The sequence below is a fragment of the Pteropus medius genome, unplaced genomic scaffold (genome assembly GCF_902729225.1).
Source record: "Pteropus medius unplaced genomic scaffold, Ma_sr-lr_union100, whole genome shotgun sequence".
Classification (NCBI taxonomy): domain Eukaryota; kingdom Metazoa; phylum Chordata; class Mammalia; order Chiroptera; family Pteropodidae; genus Pteropus; species Pteropus medius.
This window is the reverse complement of record NW_024344436.1, coordinates 3,130,148-3,154,087: the sequence shown is the minus strand read 5'-3', so window position 1 is coordinate 3,154,087 and position 23,940 is coordinate 3,130,148. Positions and strand designations below refer to the sequence as shown.

The window sequence follows — 23,940 nt, the reverse complement described above, 5'->3', positions numbered from 1 at the left end:
AGGGTCAGCCTAAGGTGTGCTCAGAGGTCTTCTATCTGGTGTTCTGTCCCACTCTGGCTTTTCTTCCCTGAGCCAGAAAAGTAGGGGGACAGGGGAAATCTGGTTTATAACTCCAGAAAATAAAAACCAATGAAACTTCTGGAAAATTCTGTAACTTTAGACAGGAAAAAGGCCAGACTCCCTGCCTGGGCCAGGATGAGCTGGCAGCCTTTCAAGCCTGGCTCAAGGAGGCCCTGCTGTGTGTGAAAGTGTGGTGTGTGTGTGTGTGTCTGTGTGTGTGTGTGACTCTGAGGACTGCATGGAGCTCAGAGGAGCCAATGGTTCTACTCCCCGTCTGCCCTTCTGTCTTCCATCTCTTCCCTCCCTCCCTGTTCCTCTCATCTTCTGTTCCCTCACTGGTGAGGTGGGAACCCTCAGGAGATGCTGAGCTCCTTGCAGTGTGTACATGTAAGTCCAGGCTTGGCAGCTGCCTATGAGCAATATAGTTGAAGGCAGAGAGAACGTCGTGACCTCTGAGGCCCCTCCTAGCACTGGGATTCCTGATTCCAAAAGGACGATTTTCTTCTCTGACTCTCAGAACTGAGTGTTCCATGCGTGAAATAATTACCACGTGCCCCTTAGAATCAACTACAAATGAAGTCAGTGGTTTGGGCCCCAGCCCCAGCGCTCGCTTCCCATTACTCCTCGTCCCCAGCTACTCCCACCAACCCACTCCCTCGTTCCTTTCCAAAGAGGATGAGCGAGCAGGTGATGGGGCCACAGTCAGGACACAGGATGAAGGTTAGGGACAAAGAGCCCAGAGCAGCCCAGAGGCTTGGGCAGAGAGATCGCCCCAGGAAGGAAAAGATGAAAGGGAGAAGAAGAGGAGCTGGCGTCTTTGTGCACAGAAGCCTGCGATGGGGCGGCTTCCTGGCAAACTCTTCCTGGCCCTCACCTCCTGCTCCCTCCCTGACCTCCCTGCTCACATCAAAGCGAGATCCCCTGCCCCTTGCTCTGCTCCCTGAATGGGTCCAGGTCATCACTTCTGCCTCCTTGAAGCTGCTGATGGACAAATGGTAACAGCTCCCAAGTGGTGAAAGAAGACCCTGCCTCAGGTTAGCACAGCCTCTGCAGTCAGCGCTGGCCCTCGCCCGGCTCTCTACACGGGGAGGCTGCCATCTCTGCTGCCCCCTTTTGTGCACCCCACCCTCGCAGCTGCCCCAGGACTATTTGGTTAGCGTGCGTTGGGTAAAGGGGGTGTGCAGTCAGCTCTGAAGCTGGGGTTCAAAGGCCCACAGATGCACGTGGGAGGTGTGGGAGAGGTAAGGGCCTGAGGATGCCTAAACTCACGGAAGAAAGAGTCCTGTGTGTAGAAGGGGTGAGGCCTGCCCTCGAGAAGCCCACCACCCAGGAGACACGAAGGAGAAGGGAGGGGCAGCAGCAGACATATATTTGATGTGCCTAAAACACATTATTATAGCAGGGGCTTCCAAACTTGTTACCCTTATTTTCTTTCCATTATTTATTAGATAATATTTCATCAACCTGTTTTCATTAAACAAAATCATTCATAATCATCACTCAATGCTGCTGATCAAAAAAGGGATTGCAATTTTTTTTTCTACACTGAACCAAAATGAAATCATTTAAGAGCTAAGCACTATGATATTTTCGCTAAGCTGTGCAACCACGTGGTGGGTATAGGCTTATTTATTTCCATTAGGCTTTTTGACAGTTGAGAACAGCTTAATTATACATTCTACAGTTCTATAATAAGCTTGTGGTACTTTTGTAACTGAACGTGAATCAAATTCTGTTTCAATTTACTTGGGGAGTCCGAACCTTGACCGGGGAACCCCTACCACCTCACTCCACCAGAGAACAGAAAACTCCAGCTTTTCCACTAAGAAAGTAGGGGACCAAAATTTACAATACTGAGGTCCCAAAGTCAGAGTTATCAGGAGGTTAGAGAAAGACAGCAAAAGACTCTTGTGGAGGAAACTTGATACTTGATTAAAATCTGTTCCCACTTTTTGGAGTAGCGGTCTGGAAAGGGATAAAATCTTGGAGACTTCTGCCATCTCGTGGCCAAACAAGAAGCTGCAGTTATGCTTCACATCAATACTGTAATAAAATAAAACTAAATTGTACCCTATGAAATTATCTATATTCAATGCGCCATGACCTTAAAAAATGTCAATCTACCACACTATTTCATGGGAGAAAGAATAATCTTTTCAACAAATGGTGCTGAAACAACTGGCTACTCACATGCAAACTTGGGCACCTACCTTATGTCTTTCACAAAAATTAAATGAATCACAGACCTAAACGTAGAGCTAAAACTAGAAAACCATTAGAAAAAAATGTGGGAAGAAATCTCCATGACTTTAGGTTAGGAAATGTTTTTTTATATATGACACCAAAACACAACCAATAAAAGGAAAAAATAAACTATATCAAAACTAAAAACATTCATGTTGCAGATGAAATAATCAAATAAGTGAAGAGACAACTTAGTCTCTTTTATTACCACTTAGTAATAAGAAGACAGATGACCCAATTTAAAAAATGGGCAAAAGATTTGAATAGACATTTCTTCAAATAAAATAGAGCATTATAGTAAGTGAAATAAGTCAGACAGAGAAAGACAAATACCATATGATATCCCTTATATGTGGAATCTAGACAAAATAAAAAAAATAAGCTCGTAGATACAGAAAACAGATTGGTGGTTGTAGGGGTGGGGGTTGGGCGACATGGGTGAAGGTGTCAAAAAGTACAAACTTTCAGTTATAAAATAAATAAGACACGGGGATGTAACGTACAGCATGGTGACCACAGTTAATAATACTGTATTGCATATCTGAAAGTTGCTGAGAGAGATCTTAAAAGTTCTCATCACAAGAGAAAAAATTTGTAAATATGCATGGTGATGGATGTTAACTAGACTTAATGTGTGATCATTTCACAATATGGACAAATATCAAATTATTATAATGTATACCCGAAACTAATATAACATTATATGTCAATTATTCCTCAATTAAAAAAAAAAAACATGAGAGAGCACTTTACATCCACTAGAATGGCTGTAATCAGAAAGATAGATGATAATAAGTGTTGGTAAGAAACGGAGACCCTGATACATTGTTGCTGGGGATGTAAAGTGGTGCAACTGCTTTGGAAAACAGTCTGGCAGTTCTACAAAGTGTTGAGCATTGATTAAGGTATTGTATGACTCAGAGTTACTATATGATCCAGCAATTCCACTCCTGGGTATGTATTCAAGAGAAACGAAAACATACATCTACATAAAAACTTATGCATGAATGTTTATAGCAGCACAAATCATAATAACCAAAAAATGAAAAAATCACCAACTGATGAATGTATAAACAAAATCTGACATATTTATATGATGGAATATTATTCCACAATAACAAGAAATGAAATACTGATATATTCATGTTACGACATGAATGAATGTTGAGTGGAAGAAGTTAGGCAAAAAAGATCATATTGCATGATTCTATTTATATCAAGTATCCAAAATAGGCTAACCTGTAGAGACAGAAAATAGATGAGTAGTTGGCTACTCATGGCTGACCATGAGTGGGAATGGGAAGTGACTGTTAAATGGGTATGGCGTTTCTTTTTTTTTCTTTTTTTTAATGTTCAATAATTATTTATAATATGAGGTTTCTTTTTGTGAGGATAAAAATATTCTGAAATTAGAATTTAGTAATAGTTGTCCAATTCTGTGACTATACTAAAACCACTGAATTATATACTTTGAATGGATGAATTTTATGGCATGTGAATTTTATCTCAAAAAAAGATATTTTTTAAATGGCAAATTTAATCTGTTTAATCAGCCTAACCATATTACATTAATTGGACTCTTCCCATACGTCAAGAACTCTTCTAGGAACTTGATATGAATTAATTAATTTAATCCTTAAAGTTCTTATATAAATACTATTATTACACCCATTTTGCAGGTGAGTAACATGAGTCCCAGGTAAGTTAAATAAATTACCTATGGTCATAGCAAGTAAATAACAGATCCATCATTTGAACCCAAAGCCCATCTGACTCCACAGAGCTTAGGCTGCCATTCTGTTCTGTTGCCACTTTTCAAGACTTTATGGGTATTAGGGCTTAGAGGCCAAAGAAACAATGGTTAAAGACTGGGTACCTGCTCACAAGATGCTTCCTCTATTTATTGCCAACTCACTTCATCTCTTCAGCCACTCAAGCAGACTCCTTGGGAGTCATCCTAACTTCTCCCTTTCCCCCATGTTCAATCCACCAGTCAGCTTCCAAGCTGCATGTGGAAATTGTCTACTTGTCCCCCACTGACAAGTGCCTCAGCCTAGTGCAAGCTACTGTCACATGTCACCTGGACTATGGACAAGCCACCACATCTCACCCGGAGTGCAGACAAACCCTGAGAAAGAGCTTCACCCTACTGCATGACCACCCTGATTACGATCCCATTCTCACTGCCATGGATTGCAGCAGATAAGAAGGTGCTAAGTGGGGTGCAAGGGTGGGAAACAAACAAAAGTATTTCAAGGCCACTTGTCTAACAGGTGGCCTAAAGCCCCCAGTCGATGGCAGCATCTTCATAGACAACCACCAAGATTGGTCACTTGCTGGGAGACAGGAAAGTGAAGGGATCCCTAGATAAGACATAGAGAGATGACCAAGAGAACGGGGATGGAGAGGGGAAACTGAATGTGGTACGTTAAAAAAGTCGCCTGGCCTTTGTCCCTGGCACCTGGGAAGAAGCCTCCAAATCCTTGGAATTTCCTAAGAGAGAGCAGTGTCTTCGTTACTTATGATAGGCTCTGACCGTGCTAACCCTTAAGTGGTTTCAGGATGTGGGCTGGCCAAAAGACTAACCAAGTGATTAGAGCATTAGTGCTTTGAAATGAGAGGGGAGCTGGGTGATTCAATCAGGTGGCCAGTGATCTAATCAACCGTGCCTATATGATGAAGCCTCAGTAAAAACTGCAGATTCCAAAGCTTAAGTGACTTTCCTGGTTGGTAATACACATCCCTGTCCCGAACGGTGACATGTCCTGACTCCCCAGGGAGAGTCACGTTTGGGGCGCGCACGGATCTTGCCCCACGCATTTCTGCTTTTGGTGGGCTCTGACTTGTATCCCTCTATTGCTGTAAAACCGCTATAGTCCTAAGCATAGCACTTCCCTGAGTTCTGGGAGGCATTCTAATGAATCATCGAGCCTAAGGGGCGTAATGGATTTGGGCGTGATGGAGTTCAGGACTTCCTACTCCAAGATATGGCACCTTGGTATATTGAATATTATAAGCTGGAGAAGTCTGAGGAAAAGGCAAAAACAGGAAAGTCACTCTGACCATGTCGCCCCCCTCCAGTGAAACAGATCATTAACTCTCACATGAGAGGTGCCCTCCCTACACCCCAAACTTTGCCTGCAATACCTATAGACTTGGAGTTAATTCTTCTCTTCTCGAGGTCCCCAATGTATCCTAAGTTTCTTTCTTTGCACCTCCCAGTAAGCAACTTTCATGACTTACCTGGAAAGACTTCTGTGAACCATGCAAGCAAGGTACCGGACTGTTTTTCCGAGGGGTTTTATTGACTTAAAGCTGTCTGATTATATCTGAGCCTATATATGTCTCTCTCAAATATGACATTCCAGTCAAAGCCTTGTAATGTAACTAGTTTCCATTTGTGTACTATTATCAAGAGAACAGATTCTTATTGAACTTTTGCAAACAAACATATTGCCATGGTAAAAAAAATACTCACCCACTGAGAGTTTCCAAAGTCTGGAGGATTTGATTACATGGAAAAATAAATAAATATTTCAGTACTGCTTACAAAGGTGTAATTTACCAGATTGTTCTAGTCACAGATAGTTTAAGAGAGAGAGAAAATTCCTTATATCTGAAAACAAAAGATTTTAAAAATTGGCAATATTTCAAATAAAAAGTCATAAAATTGTAACCCTTCTCATTAGTTCATTCAGTCCTGTGTAACTGAACTTGTTCTGCTCAAATCTAATTTTCCCATTAGTTCTCTTGACTTTGTCTGATAATTGCGGGTGATGGGTCAGTGATAATTCCAAGAAGTTTGCAAGGCTGTCCATCAAGGCTCACGTGGTTTGCTTAGCGAAAAGAGATTTTGGAAGGTGTACCTCGAAGTGGGAAACATTTCCTAACAGTTTCTTCTCCATTATAAGGACATCAGCCTTGTGGTAGGGGAAAGCTTTAACCCATTCAAAACAAAAACAAAAACAAAAACAAAACAACAACAACAAAAAATACACATACAACAAAACATTAATAACCCATACTAAGTGGCAGTTGAACGAAGTCCAGCTTAAATATATTACGGTAGACAAAAGAATTCAAAAATTGAAAAAAATGCCAGGGAGCCGGGAAGAACTAAGCAGCCATCTTAGGTTTTCCATGGCCCTGATTATTCATTTAATTTAAGCCATCGTTTACCCTTCTTAATTTCTCTGATTCAGGAACAGACTGTTGCCATGTTACGAAGACATCAGGATGGCAAAAGTCGAGCAACGAGGGGTCATTTTTGCAAAAACAGAATGGACTTCATCCACATGTGCCACAATCTGATACTCAGGTTCAGTCCTTTTAGTATGTCCCTCAGTTTTGATGTCCATCATATGTTAGGATAGCTCAGATTTCCAGCAATCTCACATGTATTTCTGAAATATTTATAACATACAATACTTATATAACTATAACATAAAGAAGGCTCAATGTTATTATTTGACAATGCTTCCCATGTAATTTCAAAATAAGCCTAATTAGCTTAATATTTCTCTTATGTAAGGAGAGAAAACAAACATTTTGAGGTGTCACCAGGGACTTCTAGAATACCTCAAAGCTATTCTCAGGTTAAGACTCTACTATTTAAACTTTGGGAAATTTGTCAAAATATATCAAGAAATTTGAACATTTGACTAAATAGGATCATAAGTCGTTATGAAGCAAATTATACATTTAACCAAAGTAGCAAAGAAGATTGCAAAGAAAAAAAATAGAAGATAACATAATTTTTAGCAAAACTTAGTTCTTACTATTGAGATGATTCATTTTTTTTAAGTAATCAAAGACTAGATTAAAACAACATAAAACACAGAAAATTATTTTGAGAAAATACAGAATCTCTGCTTTCTAGACAGAAAACCTTTTCACAATATCAGTGGCAGACCAAAAGTCCTTTTTAGTAGAGAGAGAAAACCAAACTCTAACATTGCATCAGCATACTTTTGATATTTAAATTCACTTACTTGATTAAATTTCAGCTTGACCACACATAAAATTTTCTTTCTCAAGATTCCTCCAGTCTTTTAAACTTTCTACAACTTTGTACAACTCTGTCCCTTTTAGTACACATTCTTGTTCTCTCACCTATTCAGAAATAATCAGGACAAAATTACTTCCCTTCCCTTAACAAAAACTCATCTCCATATATCATATCTTTTTTTTAAAAAAAGCCAAAACATGTCTTATTTTCCTCATATATACAGTCCTTTTCCTTATTTTTAATTTCTGTGGCTTTAATTACATTTATTAGAATTCTTACTTAACCTTAAAAAAAAATCTTAATTTCTAGTGAAAACTAAGAAGTAAGCAATTGTGACCTGTTACACCAGTACTTTTTAGATTGATACATTTATTAACACATCTAGTAATTTCTAGAAATATATTTCCTCCTAGCACATTTTTTTTAATGTGGCGCAAGACTTGTTCACTAATACACCAAAATATTTTTTCTTTCTCTCTAATAAGCAAAAAGAAGATAAACTATGTTCAGTAATTAATGTTTCATTATTTTATCTTATTTGGAAATGGTCTAGACATTCTGTAAATATCCATTATTTAATTTATCTAGCAATATTTAAAAAGTTTCAAGTTACCAAAGAGATTTAGGAAACCATTTTAACATTATAATCGTCACTGAAAAGTTCACCTAAAAAGAAGCCTTTTATCATACTTATATTCAATTTACTTGTTCCTAGCAATTAAGATTAAATTACTTATTTAAATTTTATCATACTAAGTTACTTTTTTCACTGACAAATTTTGCAACAGAGATAACATAAACTTATTTGACTAATAAACTCAGGTAGAATAAAAGTATTATTTAATGCTGATTATTCTAAAGGTATGTCTATTTAACCAAACCAAACTCAAACCAGCTTTGATATCAAATATTTTCCTAGAACATGTGATTCTGAAAAGCATTTGAATTAGCTTCTGTTATATTTTTAAGAATTCTCATATAAGCACTCATTGAAGCCAATTTAATAGAGGTCATTTTTTTTTTTTTTAAATCAACGATAACATGCAGAGGTAGAAAATGCCACACAACACACATGAACATACAAACAGACATGAACAGAAACCTCCTACCCTTCATTATTATTAAAATTATTGCAATAGGATGGATCAGATAATGCAAAATAAATCAAGATTCTCTGTGTAAATGGCTAAAGATTTTTCTTACTAATATTTGTGGAGAATGCACTTAAGATTTATTTGTATTTGTCCTTGGCAAGGGATCCTTGGAGCCACAGAAGTAGTTTCTACTTTTAAAAATACCCTAAGTGTTCTCTCTCTCTCTTTTTTTCAGTCTTAGGAATTGGAGATGATAAAGATAGGCGGACTTGAACTGCTTCTAGGGCTGCATTTCTGGTTTCACAAAGATTTGTAAGATAACAATTGCTCTCAAAATTTGTGTTGAAACTTAAGAGACATTGTAGGTTGACCTACCTGTCTAACTACATAATCTCTAATTTGCTTCTTTCCCTCTGGGTATATCGTTTTATTTTAGCTTAGGGAGGGGGATCAAAATAAAAATATACATATTATTTTCAGGCTCTGACATTAGTTGCCAATTTGGCCAAATTGCTGATAAAAAAAAAGTTATTAAATCCTTTCAAATATCTTGTCAGTTTCCAGATGGGACAAACAGTAAATGTTTCCAGCATTATGAAATAATTCCATGGACCCAAGAGGGTGTAAAGGTTACCACCTTCTAGAGTGATAGCCAAAAGAAAGAATTGACAGCCTTTATGCCCCACTTCACCCAGGGAGACACAATGTCTATTTCTACAATACTATCAGGCAAAGATGCAATCAAAGTTGACATAAACATTTCGATTTTTATAATCTTATCAACTCTTACATTTCCATATTCTTCTAGTCTAATTGTAGCCTGAATCAAGGCTTCCCCAATGGGTTTTGGTACCACAGTTCAAGAAATCCTAGAGTCCTGGAAATTGCTTTTTTCTATTTTCTGACCATTCTACCCGCTCTTGAGTAAAAAGGCTTCGGGTGCCCAGAGAGGGGTCAAGCCAAGGGCCCCTATCCCTGTTATCAATCTTTAACTAGCCTGATGGTTGCCCCAGTGATTGCTGGTCAGATTTCTCATTGTAATCACTTCCCACCAGTCTTTTAAATTTCTCCACGCTGGAGTAAATATGGCAGACTTATTGGGGCCCTTTAATTTTGGGAGACCAACAGGGGGTCAACTGGGCCCATTCAGCCTTTGGTGCTCCTGTACTAAAACCTGTTTTAACTCCATCAATGTCCATTCCATTTAGCACAATTGTTTTTTCTAATTGGCACAGTCTTCATAATAGTCATTGTAATTTTAGATTATAATTTCCGTGAGGGCTGGCAGCAATTTGGTAGAACCCTAACCATAAATGGAATTTAGCCCACATTTCTGTCTGGCCGTCTTTTAGAGCTTCCAACATGACAAATTACCAAGTCGAATTCTTAGGATACAAATTTTTTCCATTGTCTTTGTAGTAAGATTTCACTATTCTATTCCTTTCATTTTTCTTCTTAAGTGCAGGACAATTGTACTTCCAATGTCCTGATTTTTACAGTATCTGCAAATGTCTACAGGCAAATAGAAAGGGGTCTGAGTAGACTTTGATTTCTGTTTCAATTGCTGTCCTTCCATCTTACTAAGAGAATCTTACTGACTAGCTATTAGAATGAGGGCTTGCTAAGAAAAATATTTTTTCTTTTTAACTTAGAAAATTTTCCAATTAAAAGATTCCATCATCTGGCCTTGATAGGAGGATCTATAGCAACTCAAACCAATACTATGAATGCAAGGAGAATCCCAAAGGAGAGTGGAAAAAGATGCACCCCTTATGAGGAAGATGACTTGAGTTAGCCTAAGAAAGATGGGGGGCGGGGCTGTCTTTAAACAGTTGTTCCAAAACACAGGTAATCACATGCTTTCCCCTCCCCTTAAACAGAATAAGGTTTAAGATTCCCTAAGCTTGAATCCACAGCCTATGTAGTTGACCGCCAGATGCAGAAGCATCATCCAGCTGGGATAATGGACCATCAGCGGGAGAAACAGGATAGACACGGAAAACTCCTTGTGAGCTTGTCATGGCCGGATGGAGAGCAAGGGATGCCTTAGCATGTGCACCCTCCAGATGGTAGAGGCAGAGAGAAAATACTCTCACTAGTCATAAGGCCAAGCTCTCAGGACATCTAAGAAGATTAAAGGAGAGAAACCAGACAGAGCAGAGAAAAACAAAACCCATATGTGCTCACACCAAGTAACCAAGAATTGCTAGTGCAAGAAACTAGTTTCACAAATATTTTCTACTGCCAATCTAAATTTAGAAGAGAGAAGAAGATTCTTACCACTCTCACTTCCACTGGATCCTGCACACAGAGATCCGGGGGTGCCCTGACACGGTTAAGAATGCCCCAGGGTCTCTTTATCTGCAGTAGCCTCATGGGGAAGTGTGGGGTTCCAGTCAGTGAGTTTATCCTGCTCACAGTGCCAACAGTGGGGGAAGAACAAACTTGCCTCTATCCTTGACGTTCTTCTGGCTGGTCTAATAATCAAATAGACATGAGACAGGTTTGTAAGAGAAAATAACCAAATTTAATACCTACCTATGTATGGGAACCCACATACATGAGAGTTAGAGACTCCAAAGTTTCAGAGATAAGAAAGGAACATGGGTATATATATATACAACATTCTGAGCTAGAGATGAGATAAGGTGCCTTGGGGGCTTCAAAAAGTCACTGCAGGATAAGAACAGACCTTGAGTAAATAGAAGTTTGCTCTTTTCTAAGATAGGTCAAAGAAGTTATTGCTGATAATCTCTGATAAGCAAGGCTTTTAATTCAAACTCTAGATAGTTAAGGGGAGGTGGGGCAGAAGTTTCTCTTGAGCCTGAAGTTAAAATTGCCTTGAACTCAAAATAATCTGCATACCACAGAGGCACAACTTAAGATGACTCGTTCTGGACCCCCACATCTTTCTCTTGGTGATCTGTCAATTTAATTTTCAAATCCAACCAGGGACCCTAAGGCTGAGGAAAAACTTTTCCTCCCATACACTGGTCAGAAATGTGGGTGGTTGGAAACCCGAGCTTGAGGCTGGCGTCTGGAGAGAAACCTTGTGCAGGACTGTGCCATCATATCTTGTGATGTCTGGCCTAACATTTGGGTAGTTAGTGTGAGAACTACATTGCACTGAGCGAGCCTTTCTTTACCCCACTGGGGGAAAAGGTATTTACTGTTGTAGCCACCAGCCCCCGAAAGATACACGGACCACCAGAAATCAGTGAGTTATAGGAAACATGCTCTTTATTCAGCCAGCTGGGTCTGCCAGGGGTACGCAGACCCCAAATTAAGCAGCCCCGAAATGTAGAGGTAGAGTTTTTAAGCCGTAAATCCCATTCCTCATTCTATCTTAAACACAAAGGTCTATTTTTCTCCTATTCACTACCTGTCAACCCACTAGTCTGGTGTGCAAGCGGGGTTATAGAAGCAGAAAGCTTATTGTTAGAATGTTATGTTCCCATGGGCGATAGCCTATGTTCCCATGGGCGATAGCCAAGCAGTAATTTTCCAGCCAGCACACTACATCCATGTGGCATACTTTGCATGAGCAGATAGGTGGCCATGTTTTTTGTATGTTTGTTTATTTTACTAGGCACTTAGCCTAGAAAGCCAAGGGTAGCATATTAGGAACACACAGGGGTGTATTTTGGGTTATCTGTCCCAGTTAAAACAGTCCTCCCCTGCTCTGACCCCAGGAACTGTGGATGCTCTCAATACTCCCTTTCTGAGTGTGGTCTCTGGTGGGAACTGGCAGGCTACCTCTGATCCTATTTCTAATCCCTCCATCTCCCAGACTATCTCATCACAGTTGAAGGGGTGGGGAGATAAAGCTGGCATGCAGGAAGTTGTAGGATTAAAGAGGGAAGTGCATTGTCAGAGACAGTTTGAGTAAAATAGAGCAGACTTAGTGACTACCAGGGTTTGGGGACAGGTATGAGGGGATGAGGGTGGTTCCCAAGAAATGATGATGCCACCTAAGGCAGGAACAGGGGAAGCGGGGGGTGGGAGGACCAGGACTGGAGAGGACGATGAGCAGTTTGGTCAAGATTCCAAGGACTAGACAGGGAAATCCCAAGAAGAGATGACCACAGGCACGAAGATATAAAAGTCAAGAGCTCAAGGGAGAGATCAAGGTCAGAGAAACATTTATGAGGCATCAGCATTACAGAGAAAGGTTTCCAAACTGATTCAGCTCTGCAGCCAGGTCACTTGGGTGAAGAGCAGCACACAAAGACACTACACCAAGGCTGGAGCCCTTTAAGGAGCCTGGAAGGAAATCAAAGTGAGCGAGGAGCCCAAAGCAGGAGAGATAGTTTTTAAATTTAAAGACAAAGTATTGTATGAAGATGGAGAAAGTGCTTTCCGGCCCAGGTTGGACTTGCCCAGCCTGGAAGCAACCTACCTGGTCACCAGCAGCCCAGGAGCTACTTCCAGGAACATACTAGCCAGGGCTCCCCACCCTCCTCCCCACCCCGCCCCAGGAGAGTGCTGGGGGAGCCTGCCCTCTGACCTAAGGAAAATAATTAGTACTTCCCAGAGGCACACAGTGAACATTTGGGAGAGAGCTAAAAATAAAAGCCGGGCAAAGAATAAGTTTTCATTATAAGCCTTTTAGTTTTTTTTTTTAAATCATGTGCATGTAGAACTTTAACAAAAAGAATGGAAAAACATTTTCTTATACTAATTATATGACCATGCTAAATCCAACCTTTCACTGGCTCTAACCATTATTTCATTTTAGGCACATTCCAGCCTCCCTACTCTGTAATCCAAGCTATCTAGGCTATGCTGACTCGGGGTAAAATTTCTCTGATTATTTTCAATGATTAAAGATAGCTGCTAACCCAGAAAGACCAAGAAAAACACGGACAAGAAAAGGAAGAGAGTCTTCATTCCTCACCCCTGCCCAACCTCCATGGTGGCACTGGTCACTGAGATCACTGACCCTGTAGAAGCAGCAGGGTCTGCCCTATAACCTGACTGCTGCAGGCATATTACTGCCTGGTTCTTTGGGTTGGCTCCCTGGGTGCTGAAGTTTCTCTACTCACAAGACCAGGGGCCCTTTTCATTTGTCTCCCTAAATAAAAGTCAATCATCAATATTTTGTATTTATCACATGCTTGTGACTTTATCCTGAGAAGCATGGTTTACTGGAAATAGAAACAACAGCCAAAATACTTAAGTCTTACAGACACAAATATAGTTATCTCATCTGTGCTTCTGAAATTAAATCCATCACGCATGGTAACAGGTATCATGGAAACGGGGAAGGGATTTACAAAGTTGTTACCCATGGAGAGGGCACACACAGAAAGGCTGCTCTTGGGGTTTTCCCCCAACTGCTGTCTCTCCAACTTTTCTCAGCTCAGTACAATGTAAAGTATGTGTATTTTCTTGCAAGACTGTATTGTCACAAGAAACAAGATGGGAGCTGGTGGGACAATTGAGCAGGGAGGCCACGATCATTGCCATCCCCACCGGTGCTTGGCATGGCCACCTCCTTCTTGAGACCCCAGGACAGGAGGCTTGCTTCCAAAACAAAGCAGCTTTAAAATATGGCAGCACCCTCATCACCACACATTTATAGATTAACCAAAGCTATCCCCTAGTCTAGAAAGGTCAGATACTACATGTGGCTTAAGTGCCAATCACTGATACAGAACTTTTCGGACGGTCCCTTTCCTCAAACTTCTATGTCATTCTTTAAACACAGTTTGCAAACAGGTAGCCTGCAGCAAATATGATTTGTTTGGCTAAGTGATTTTTTAAAAATTGATTTAGTTAGCAATACACTAGGAGCATAAATACCTGGATTTTATGACTTTGATAAAAACCAGAAAATCTGTTCCCACATAGCAACAGCCAGCTGAAGCTAACAAGTGCTCTCTTTACACAGTGTGTGTGCTCCTGCTATGGACTACCCCGACTGCGTCACTGATTTATGTTATTTGCCCGCCATTTACATCTGCTTTCTTTGCTGTCAAATACCCTTCACAGACTTCACAATCACCAGTGCAGCCAAGGCTCCCATGCTGCAGCTGGAGGGAAGAGAGTCCTCATTCCTCATTCCTGCATGCTATGACATGTGTCTACAAAATCTGAGATGAAACAAATGAAGGAGAAAGGGTTTTGCTTATAGACCCTGCAGCTCCATGAGGACATTAACTGCTTCTGAATTTCTCTATATGTGAGATAACCATTCTGCTTTGCACAACCACAGGAATGTTCCTGACAGATCAAGAACTTTATTGTCGGATGAAAACAGTTCTTGCCCATACATCCTGTGCTGGAGTTCTCCTTTTCCAATTATCGACCCAAACTGCCTGATCCTGGGCTCTCTTCCATCTTGGTAGGAAACAGGGAGACTTTCCACATGCTTTTCCAAAGTGTGGCTCTAGTATTAGAAATAGATTTTAATCGCCAGTAAAAGCGCTGAAGCAGCCAGCTTTCCTCAGCTTATCACACCTGGTTCTTCTGGGGTCTGTCCAAAGGGAGAAGTTAGCAGAGTCCACTCAACGAAGTGAGAAATTCAGGGGCCATACTGCCTGACAATCTTCACTGTTCTCCCAGATGCCCAGCTTCGTTTTGATCATGACTTGGCATCTCTAAGCCCAGACGGCTGAGGGAGCGTACAAAGTAGTGAGGAAGCTTGCAGACCAAGCTGAGCTCCTCCTTCCTGGACCCCAGTGCAGGCAGGATCAGTTGGCGGGCATGCAGGTGAAGGGGGATGTGGCGAGCCTTCGACTGTGGCAGCCCCAGCTTCTTCAGGGTGCCAACAGATAGTTTCTGTACAAAGAAAAGATGGTCTCTTGAGAGCAAGGCCAATAATAGTTTATCCTTGACCAGCATGCAGGTCAGAAGACCCACACTTATAGGGGTCCAATATTAACTCCCCTGGAAGATGAAGTAATGGGTCGCCTGTTTTGGGGGCATGTCTAGGAAGGGTTTGACACCCAAGTAAGAGAAATCTGCTACACTAAGGAAGCTCTGCTGGCCAGGTCTCTGACCTTCCAAAAGAATGGGCTGGAACATCAAAAGACAAGTTTCTACCACTCTCTTTAGCAGTAGCATGAAAGGCTGCTTTGAGACTTCAGAAAGCCTCCTCCCCCTGCCCAAAGCCTCCTATCAAATTCGGGACTAAATAAATGAAGCAGAAAGAGTTTTTGCTCATGGATCCTGAAGCTCCATGAGTACAGATTAACCACAGCTAACTGCTTCCGAATTTCTCTATAAGCTGGATAACGAGCTTGGTGCCCTGTCTGAGGACCATTAATCCATCCTGTTGTGACTCACTTCAGGGTTTTCACAGAGGGAAAGCATAAGTTCTGCCCCTTAGTCTGCTGCGTATTGGGTCAAACCTATACCTGGGGGATCAGTCTATTCCAGTCTGAGTACTTGTGATCACCAAGAATTGGGCAATCCAATCCAAAAGACAGGTGAACTCGAAGCTGATGTTTTACTCCTTCAAAAGAAAAAGAGAAAATTTATGAGTGCCTACAGAAACAGTGCTACTGGTGACAGCTGATTCTAATATTAAATCAAAGCATGGTAAACTAGCAAAGCCTCAACTACAATAAAGTATAAAGAATAAGATGACAAACTATATAGTATTAGGAAATAAGCATTATAAATACTGTTATGCCTCCAATTTCCCCTCCCCCTCAGTTTTCTCTTTCCACCACAGATAACCATTATCATCAACTTGGTATCTACAACTGCCACACTGGGTTTTTTAAAACATAATTTTATTATATAGTACCAAATAGCACTGTTTTGCACATATTTTATTGTGGCAAAATATATGAGATGTAAAATTTACCATTTTAAGTAAAAGTCTGTGGCAGTGAGTACAGTCATACTGTTGTGCAATCATCACAACCACCCATCTCCAGAACTTTTGTTATCATCCCAAACTGAAATTCTACCTGTTAAACATTAACTCCCCGTCCCCTCTTCCCTCCTGCCCCTGGTAACCACTATTCTACCCTCTGTCATTAAGAAGCTCACTATTGTAGATATCTCATATAAATGAAACCATACAATAGCTGTCCTTTTGCATTTGGCTTATTTCACTCAGCATAATGTCCTCAAGTTTCATCCATGTTGTAGCATGTGTCAGAATTTCCTTCCTTTTTAAGGCTGAATAATATTCCATTGCATGGCTATACTACATTTGTTTATCCATTCATCTGTCAACAAACATTTGGAATATTTTCACCTTTTGGCTATTGTGAATGCTGCTGCTATGAACAAGTGTTATCTTTTCAAATCCCTGCTTTCAATTCTACCCAGGAGTAGAGTTGCTGAATCATATGGTAATTCTATGCTTAATTTTTTCAGGAACCACTTGGCAAATTTTTAAATAAGTGTAAGTAAACTGTTTATATCCTCTGTTACCTACTGTTTTTAACAATGATCCCTATTGGAGCTCTCAGCCTCAGATATGCACCAGAAGCTCTCAAACGAGGCAGCCGCAATCTCAGCCCCCACAATACAGCTGTGCAGGAGGGCAGAGCCCAGCACGGGGTCCAGGACAGTGCGCAGCAGGACTGGGGCAGCCTCCCACTGCAGAACGCCAGCACCCTCACCAGTAACAGGCTGGAGCTCCAAGAGGGCAGACGAGAGAGTGCTGCTTAGCACCTGGTACTGAGTTACCGCCATGTGTGCATTCCGGCTGGTCCGTACTTTCACCATTTTCCCATTGTCCATTCGGTAGCTCGGGGACAGTGCCATCTGAAGCCAAAGAAACCAAGGTATGATTTCAGAGGAAGAGCAAAAAACCCATCCCTCCGGGAGGCAGCTCACCCACCTTGTGGTGTTGCTGCTGGCCTTGCACCACCTTCTCAATGATGGGGATATCCACGACTCCTGCTGAGGGCACTGGGATGTGCACAGTGATGGCCCTAGGGTGGCACACAGACCCTCACTTAAGCCACAAAGGGGAGGCACTCCTTAGATTTGGCTACTAAGAGTTTTTAACAGTGGACTTCCTGCACTACTGTAATTAGTTCTTAAGATCAGAGAGTCCCAAATGATCTCTTGGTATGCTACTTAGCCTGAAAGCCTGCTACTATTCTTACACACATATCTTTTTTACTCCTAATGTAATATATGTTAATTGTAGAATATTTGGGGAAAAATCAGAAAAAAACTCTATTAGTAACATGGTCTTTCATTCCAGCCTTTAAAAATGAGTACATATAGTTTAAAATAAAACTATGGTTTTGTATCCTATTTTCCTTTTTTAAATAATAAAAGATGGTAAGTTCTGGTTACATATAAAGTGAATGAAAAAAATCAATGAAGAACTGAATGAAAAATTCATAGGACCACTCCTGTCCTATTTGCCAGTTGGATAACACAGGGAAGAACTGTGCTCAAAGAAGTCAAGAAACCACAACTCAATAACTCATTCCAAATCACTTTTGTTAAAGATCTCTCATCATCACGTCACAGCCAGGTAGAAGACTATTTAAGCTGTCCTGACGTTCATATCCCTTCCAGGTCAACCATGGAGTTACCTGGGTAATTGGTAGCCTATCACAGAAGCACTGGCCAAGGAGTCAAAAGCCCATTCAGATATAATATTTCACATCCTGGACACTTCAGGTTGGTGGCAGTTTGGGCCGCTATCTGAAATATTTTATCATAACTGAGTTGTAACTAGAAGATTACTCTTCCTAATGACCTAACATTGCTGCTCAAAAATGTTCAGTCAGTAAATATTCACTGAATGTAAATAGGCACCAATTTAGATAGGTACTAGTTCTATGTAGATGAACAAGACAAAAATCCCTGCTCTCAGGGAATTTAGAATCTAGTAAGAAGATTCAAACAAATAATTATAATATAACAAGTTGCTATCATAGTAGGTCAGAAAGAAGTTCTACCTGTAACTTCTACTTCCTACACCTAGTATTTAAGATCACCCTTAACTAGGTTCCAGTCTACCTTTCCAGCTCTATCTGCCACCATCCCCTACCACTAGAAAAACTGGACCGGATGCCTCACTCCTTTGTGCATGCCATTCCCACAATCTAGAACACATTTCTCCAACTTGTTAATTAACTCCTATTCATTCATCAAGACCCAATTAATTGATTGCAATTCCTCTATGAAGCCTGCTCCTGAGAACGGTTACCGATTCTAAACTTTCATAGACAGTTTTTACAAATAATATAACACTTTTTAAAAGACTTCCATTTTGATTACTGTATACATAATAGTAGTCTTGGTTTCCACTTTTCAGCTTTTACTATGAGCTAGGTACTGTGTTAAACACTTCACATGCATTGTCTCACCCAAAATACAAAAAGAATCCTTTCAAATCAAATAGAAAATAATAAACAACCCAACAGAAATTGGGCAAAAAAAATAGTCTGTTCACAGAAAAAGAAACTCAAAATAGCCAATAAACACAAAAGACAGACAACACGAAAAGTACACAGAAAAACAGAAAAAATATATGCATTTTTTAACCCATCAGTGGCAAACCTTTTAAAAATGCATCAGTCAGGCATAAGAGGTGGACACTCCCTGCTGCTAGTAGGAGTAAAAATTGACATAATCAATTTGAGTAGTAAGTATTCAAATTTTAATTATGTGTACCCTTCACCTTAGCAATCCATTTCTAGGAATTTGTTCTAAAGATATACTCGCAAATTCTTTGCAATAGGTTCTGAAAAATGGGAAATTACCTAAACATCTGTCAATAAGGAAATTATGATATATCCACACAATGGAATACTATAGAGCCATTAAAAAGAAGCTAGCTCTAAATGTACAACACAAAATGCTCTCCAAGATATACTGTCCAAGTGAAAAAAAGCAGGATGCAAAGCAGTGTAAAATATGCTGCCATAAAATAACATGCTTCTATATGCCCAGTATAACTCTGTAAGTTTATATAAGACACTAATAATAGTGATTGTCTCTGGGAAAGGAAATTGAGTAGATGGGGGACAGAAATGGGTTTCATTTTTGCTCATGTATTTTTCTTTCATTAAGAAAATTGAAGTAAATTTTTATACAGTAACGTGGAAAGATCCCTCATGGTTAAGTGGGAAAAGAAAGTACAATGTATGTTGTACAATATGCATACATGTGTAGATAAACACATGCACACATTGTATATACTAGAAATGTACATAAGTGCATTGAGTAAGGACCTGAGGAATAAAAACCAAACTACCTCAAGGGAAGGGATAAAAATGACAGAGTAGGTATATTCTCCAGGAGTTTTTTGCTTTATCTTTATTTACCACAGAAATGAAATCATGTATTACTTGAATAATTAATTTTCAATGACTTTTATGTATAGCCATAATTAGGGACCACTACTCTCTCAGACTCTAATATTTTAAGCACTAAATCTGTTTCCTATGCCTTTTATGTGTCCACAGGTCCTAGTACAGTGCCTTCTATTAATAGGAGTTGCTATATGAATGGATGCATAGATGAAAGGGATACCTTCATTTCTAACACCTCTACCACTATCAGTGGACTTCATACCAGTACTTCTTTGCCACCTGACGAGTTCTAAACAACTCTTGAACTTGATGTGCCATGTCCTTTTCCCGAGCCAACACCATCACGCCTGTAGTTTCCTTGTCCAGCCGGTGGCACAGATGCAGGGGCTCTGCCTTGTGGCCATTAAGCATCTTTGCCAGGATAGGCAGTACATCACTGATGCAGAGCTGGACCCCAGGTCCGCCTAAGTAAGGAAAAGACAAGGTTTGAGTGGCCAGGAAAAGATTCCACCAAAGAACTCTACTTGAGAAAAAAGCCCTTACTGGATTAACTGTCAATGCTTTCTAAAGCCTTATTACTGACATGTGGTCCAGGCTAGCAACATCTGTACGCCCAGGGAGCTCTCTGGAAAGGACTCTCAGTCCCCCAAGTCAGACTATTAATTGAAATCTGTATTTTAACAAGATGCCCAAGTGACTCATGCATATTAAAGTTTGAGAAGCATAGGCCTAGAGCATGGGGCTTTCTCCTCAGACATATATATGTGCATAGATATATTTTAATCTACTTACATACATGTAGTCACACTAAAAGCAGCAATCAAAATGAGGAGGCCTGATATTTCACTACATAAACCAAGGCTTAAGAATTTGTTTTGTAAACCCTAGTGAGAAATGCAAGATCATAAGGCCCTCCCCAGGTATTACAGATGAGCTAAGAGGCTTTGGGGTAAGACATTCCTAGGTTCTACTCTATGTACTCTCCTAACTAGCCAAGGACCTTAAACAGATTAATCTTTCTAACTTTCACTCTTCTCATCTATAAAATGTAAACATCTGTATTATCTCATGGGAAATGGGAAGGCAAGAAGCTATTTTGAGAATCAGGAGAGAAAAAATCCACAGAAAGCACTTAGCAACGTCTGATTTAATTCCTTGCCTTTATGCACAACCTTCTCCATACCTCCCTGAAAAGCATTCCTCTTCTAGCTAAAATATGCCTTTCCTCCAGCAAAACCCTTTCCATAAAGGCATTTTTTCTCTTTCCTGCCTCACTCCAGCTGTCTCTGACAACTACTTTCAACATTTATTCAAAAACACAAGTGTCAAGTTCCACCCTGGGGTTTTGTTGAGTATACTTCAATACACACACCATATTTTTTTTTCTTATATGTTATTTCCTCTTTCTCAGTTTTAATGGAAAATAACCTGAAGACAAGAACCACACGGCCTTTGTAATCTCTATAGCAACTCTGTGGAGGTTTGCACACATTGCATTACATAAATCACTGCTGAATGCCAGATGTTGGGAAGGTGGAGACTATCTTATTTATCTCTGTGTCCTCACTAGTGCCTTATATAGGGCAGTACTCCGCAAAAGTTTAATTATTTTGAATGCAAAGCTTCCGAGAACCCCATAAGGAATCTGTCAGAGTTGTCTTTAGTTGCAGAAAAGAGAAGCGGCGTCCCACCCTTTCCCATGTGTTCCTTACCATGCACAGGAAGACCGTAAGGTTTATTGATGACCACAAGGTCCTTGTCCTGGTGGACAATCCCTCGGCTCAGTGCCTTAGCGAGCACGTTGGGGTGGACTCGCTGCAGCTGCTGTGTGAACTGCAAGAGTTCTTTCACTCTCCGCTGGACAGGGTTTGTGGGCACCTATAGGAGAGCAAGAGCAGTGGGAAATGCCTGGTTGGGAAGACCTTCAATATATCTGAGTGAGAATTTGAGCAGGGAATCACTGTATTTGCATTACATCCGAGCCTTTCCGGAGTAATCTGCGAGCGGGGGCGCATAGCACCGAGCCCAGGAGAAGCCAAAGACCCAACCCACAGGAAGACACCGTAACCTGCTGACTTCTCCCTCCGCTTTCTCCCTATTCTCCTACCACGATGCTCCGCGTTTATTGGCATTCTCTCAGAGGACCCTCCCTATTCACTCCACACCTAGGAAACAACTGAGCACACTGCCTCTTGGGAGCTGCAATCCTTCCTTCCAGACTCACCGGCACCTTCTTCGTCTTTTGTTCCTGTTTCTGGGCTCGGAGCCTCTCCGCTAATCGCTGGGCATCCAGAGGCCTAGAGGCAGCAGCGGCAGAACAAAATGGCTTTGAGACGTTTGTGAGGAGACTCCCCACACGCTGCCCGAAAACCTGGACCCAGAGGCGCGGCACCCTACCACTGGGCGCCGCCATTTTGGCTGGGGGCGGGGCGACCCGAGACCACGTGACCAGGGAGGAGGCTTGGGCGGGCTCTGGGAGTCACGTGGGCGCGGGTGGTTTGGATTGAGTCACGTGGGTGTGCACGCTGAGTACGCCTGCGCCGGCCGGTAGCTGCAGCTGGAGCGGCGGCGTTTGGAGCGGACGCGGTAAGTGTATGGGGAAATCGGGATGCGGCTGGCAGATGCCGTCGCCTCAGCGTCTTCGCGTCGCAGGGTTTCCATCTCGGAGAGCACTACCCTAGGAGACCGTTTCTCTCTTTGGGAGACGATCCCACCCAAATCCCCGCCCGACCGCGCGTCCCAGCAGAGCGATTCCCCCAAACGCTCGCTCCTTAGGTGCCTGCTTGTTCATCTTGGCAACCACGTCCCCGGTTCGACCAGTCCCCGGAGCCGCATCATGTCCCCTCTCATTTCCTTACCGCCCGACCTGCGGAGATTCCCGGATCTTTTTCACCTCCCGAGTCCGAGCCTCTTTGTTTCACGTTATAACCTGTCCTCTCCCAGGAACGATTAGGAGCCCCCGCGTTTTCACAGGAGCCCCAGCCCGATTTCCTCCCTAAGGAACACCTTGCGTTTCTTCTGTTCTTCCACAAGGATTCATTTCTTGGAATCTCCTCGACCCTACCCTTCCCCACCCCTTCCGAAGAAAGGGCTGGGAGTACAGAGCACGGATTTTCCCCTTTTTGCTCCCTTCAGTTTTCCCTTGCATAGTTTGCAACCGCCTCATATCCTCTCTCCCTATCTTACTAAGTGCAGTGTTGGGACTCTCGTGCCGAAACTGCAAGCGGCTCCTTCTGATTTCACTAAGGGATGGCTGGGAAAATGAACATTTGGTTGATATGGTAATGTTAAAAATACCTTGGGACATACATTTTTGTTAAGAAAACTAATGCCGAATTCTAAAAGGTAATGGATCTGTACTGACGATAGAGGAAATAGTTTTTGAAGACTGTTTAGAATGAAGGCTGCCTAAGGAGTTAGAGTAGGTAGCGGAATTAGGTATGCGTCCGACCCCTCCAAAGGATCAGAAGGGAACCATATTGAGGATGAAATAATGTTGAACAGTAAGTGGAGTTAGCCTGCAGACGACTTTAAGTTAAAGGGTTTGAACTAGATGTGGTAAGTAGTGATGAGCCTTTGAAACTCCTTGAGCAGAAGAGACTCCTTGAAAAGGGGAATTCTAGAAATTGGCAATTGAATGCAGGACAGATTGAAAAGGAAAGGGCTTTGATAGCAGGGAAATCTGCCAGGATGTTGCTATCTAGGCAGTCAATAATGAGGTTATGCTTCATTCCGTGGTGTTTTTTCTCTACACTGTACTGTCCTTTGATTTTGAGTTGTACAGGTTAAGATGAACCATTGGCAGCTACTGTTGAACGTCTCTTAAGGGTTTACTCATTTTTTTTATCCCCACGTCTGGCACAGAGTAAACTCACAAATATTCATTAGATGTCTGAAGTGCATCATAGACATGTGTTAGTTGTGGCTGAACATTTTGATTTGTCTTAGTTCTGTCATTTTTTGACCTGAAGAATGGAGGTAGGAGTAATTATATTTATAAGGAGTGGGAGAGAAGGCTGTGTATGTTTCTGTAATAAGACAGGTGATTAGAATAGAAATGCAAAGAATTCCAAGGGAGATTGGGAAACAGCTTATCTCGCTCCTGGTTTTTTTTTCCCCCTTTGCAAATTCACTGGTAAGACATAAATCTATAAAAATAGAGAAGTTCCACCCTACAAGAATTATTACCTTTTACTGATACACTCCAGACCCTGGTTCTAATTTCACTAAATAGTTGCACATCACATTACTTAAGTACCTGAAGGCCTTTTTTTCTCAAGGACTCTGA

The 23,940-nt window shown here is 41.3% G+C and overlaps 2 protein-coding genes across 5 annotated transcripts in view; one reads left to right on the top strand and one right to left on the bottom strand.

Annotated features, from left to right (window-relative positions):
- Window positions 1–14,608: 14,608 nt before the first annotated feature.
- Window positions 14,609–22,097, bottom strand: RPUSD4 (RNA pseudouridine synthase D4). Its single transcript, XM_039872745.1, has 7 exons — window positions 21,877–22,097; window positions 21,365–21,530; window positions 19,915–20,116; window positions 17,213–17,306; window positions 16,992–17,136; window positions 15,768–15,865; window positions 14,609–15,189 (listed from the first exon to the last, which is right to left on the bottom strand). Exons 1-7 carry the CDS (start codon window positions 22,063–22,065, stop codon window positions 14,959–14,961), a joined length of 1,125 nt encoding a protein of 374 aa, XP_039728679.1. The 5' UTR covers window positions 22,066–22,097; the 3' UTR covers window positions 14,609–14,958.
- Window positions 22,098–22,100: 3 nt separating this feature from the next.
- Window positions 22,101–23,940, top strand: part of FAM118B (family with sequence similarity 118 member B) — a 45,168-nt gene continuing 43,328 nt past the window's right edge. For 3 of the 4 annotated variants that reach the window (XM_039872748.1, XM_039872746.1, XM_039872749.1), the window contains exon 1: window positions 22,101–22,238. The gene's annotated coding sequence lies outside the window, so the exon portion shown is untranslated. The remainder of the gene's footprint in view (window positions 22,239–23,940) is intronic. The other variant, XM_039872747.1, reaches the window with a different exon arrangement.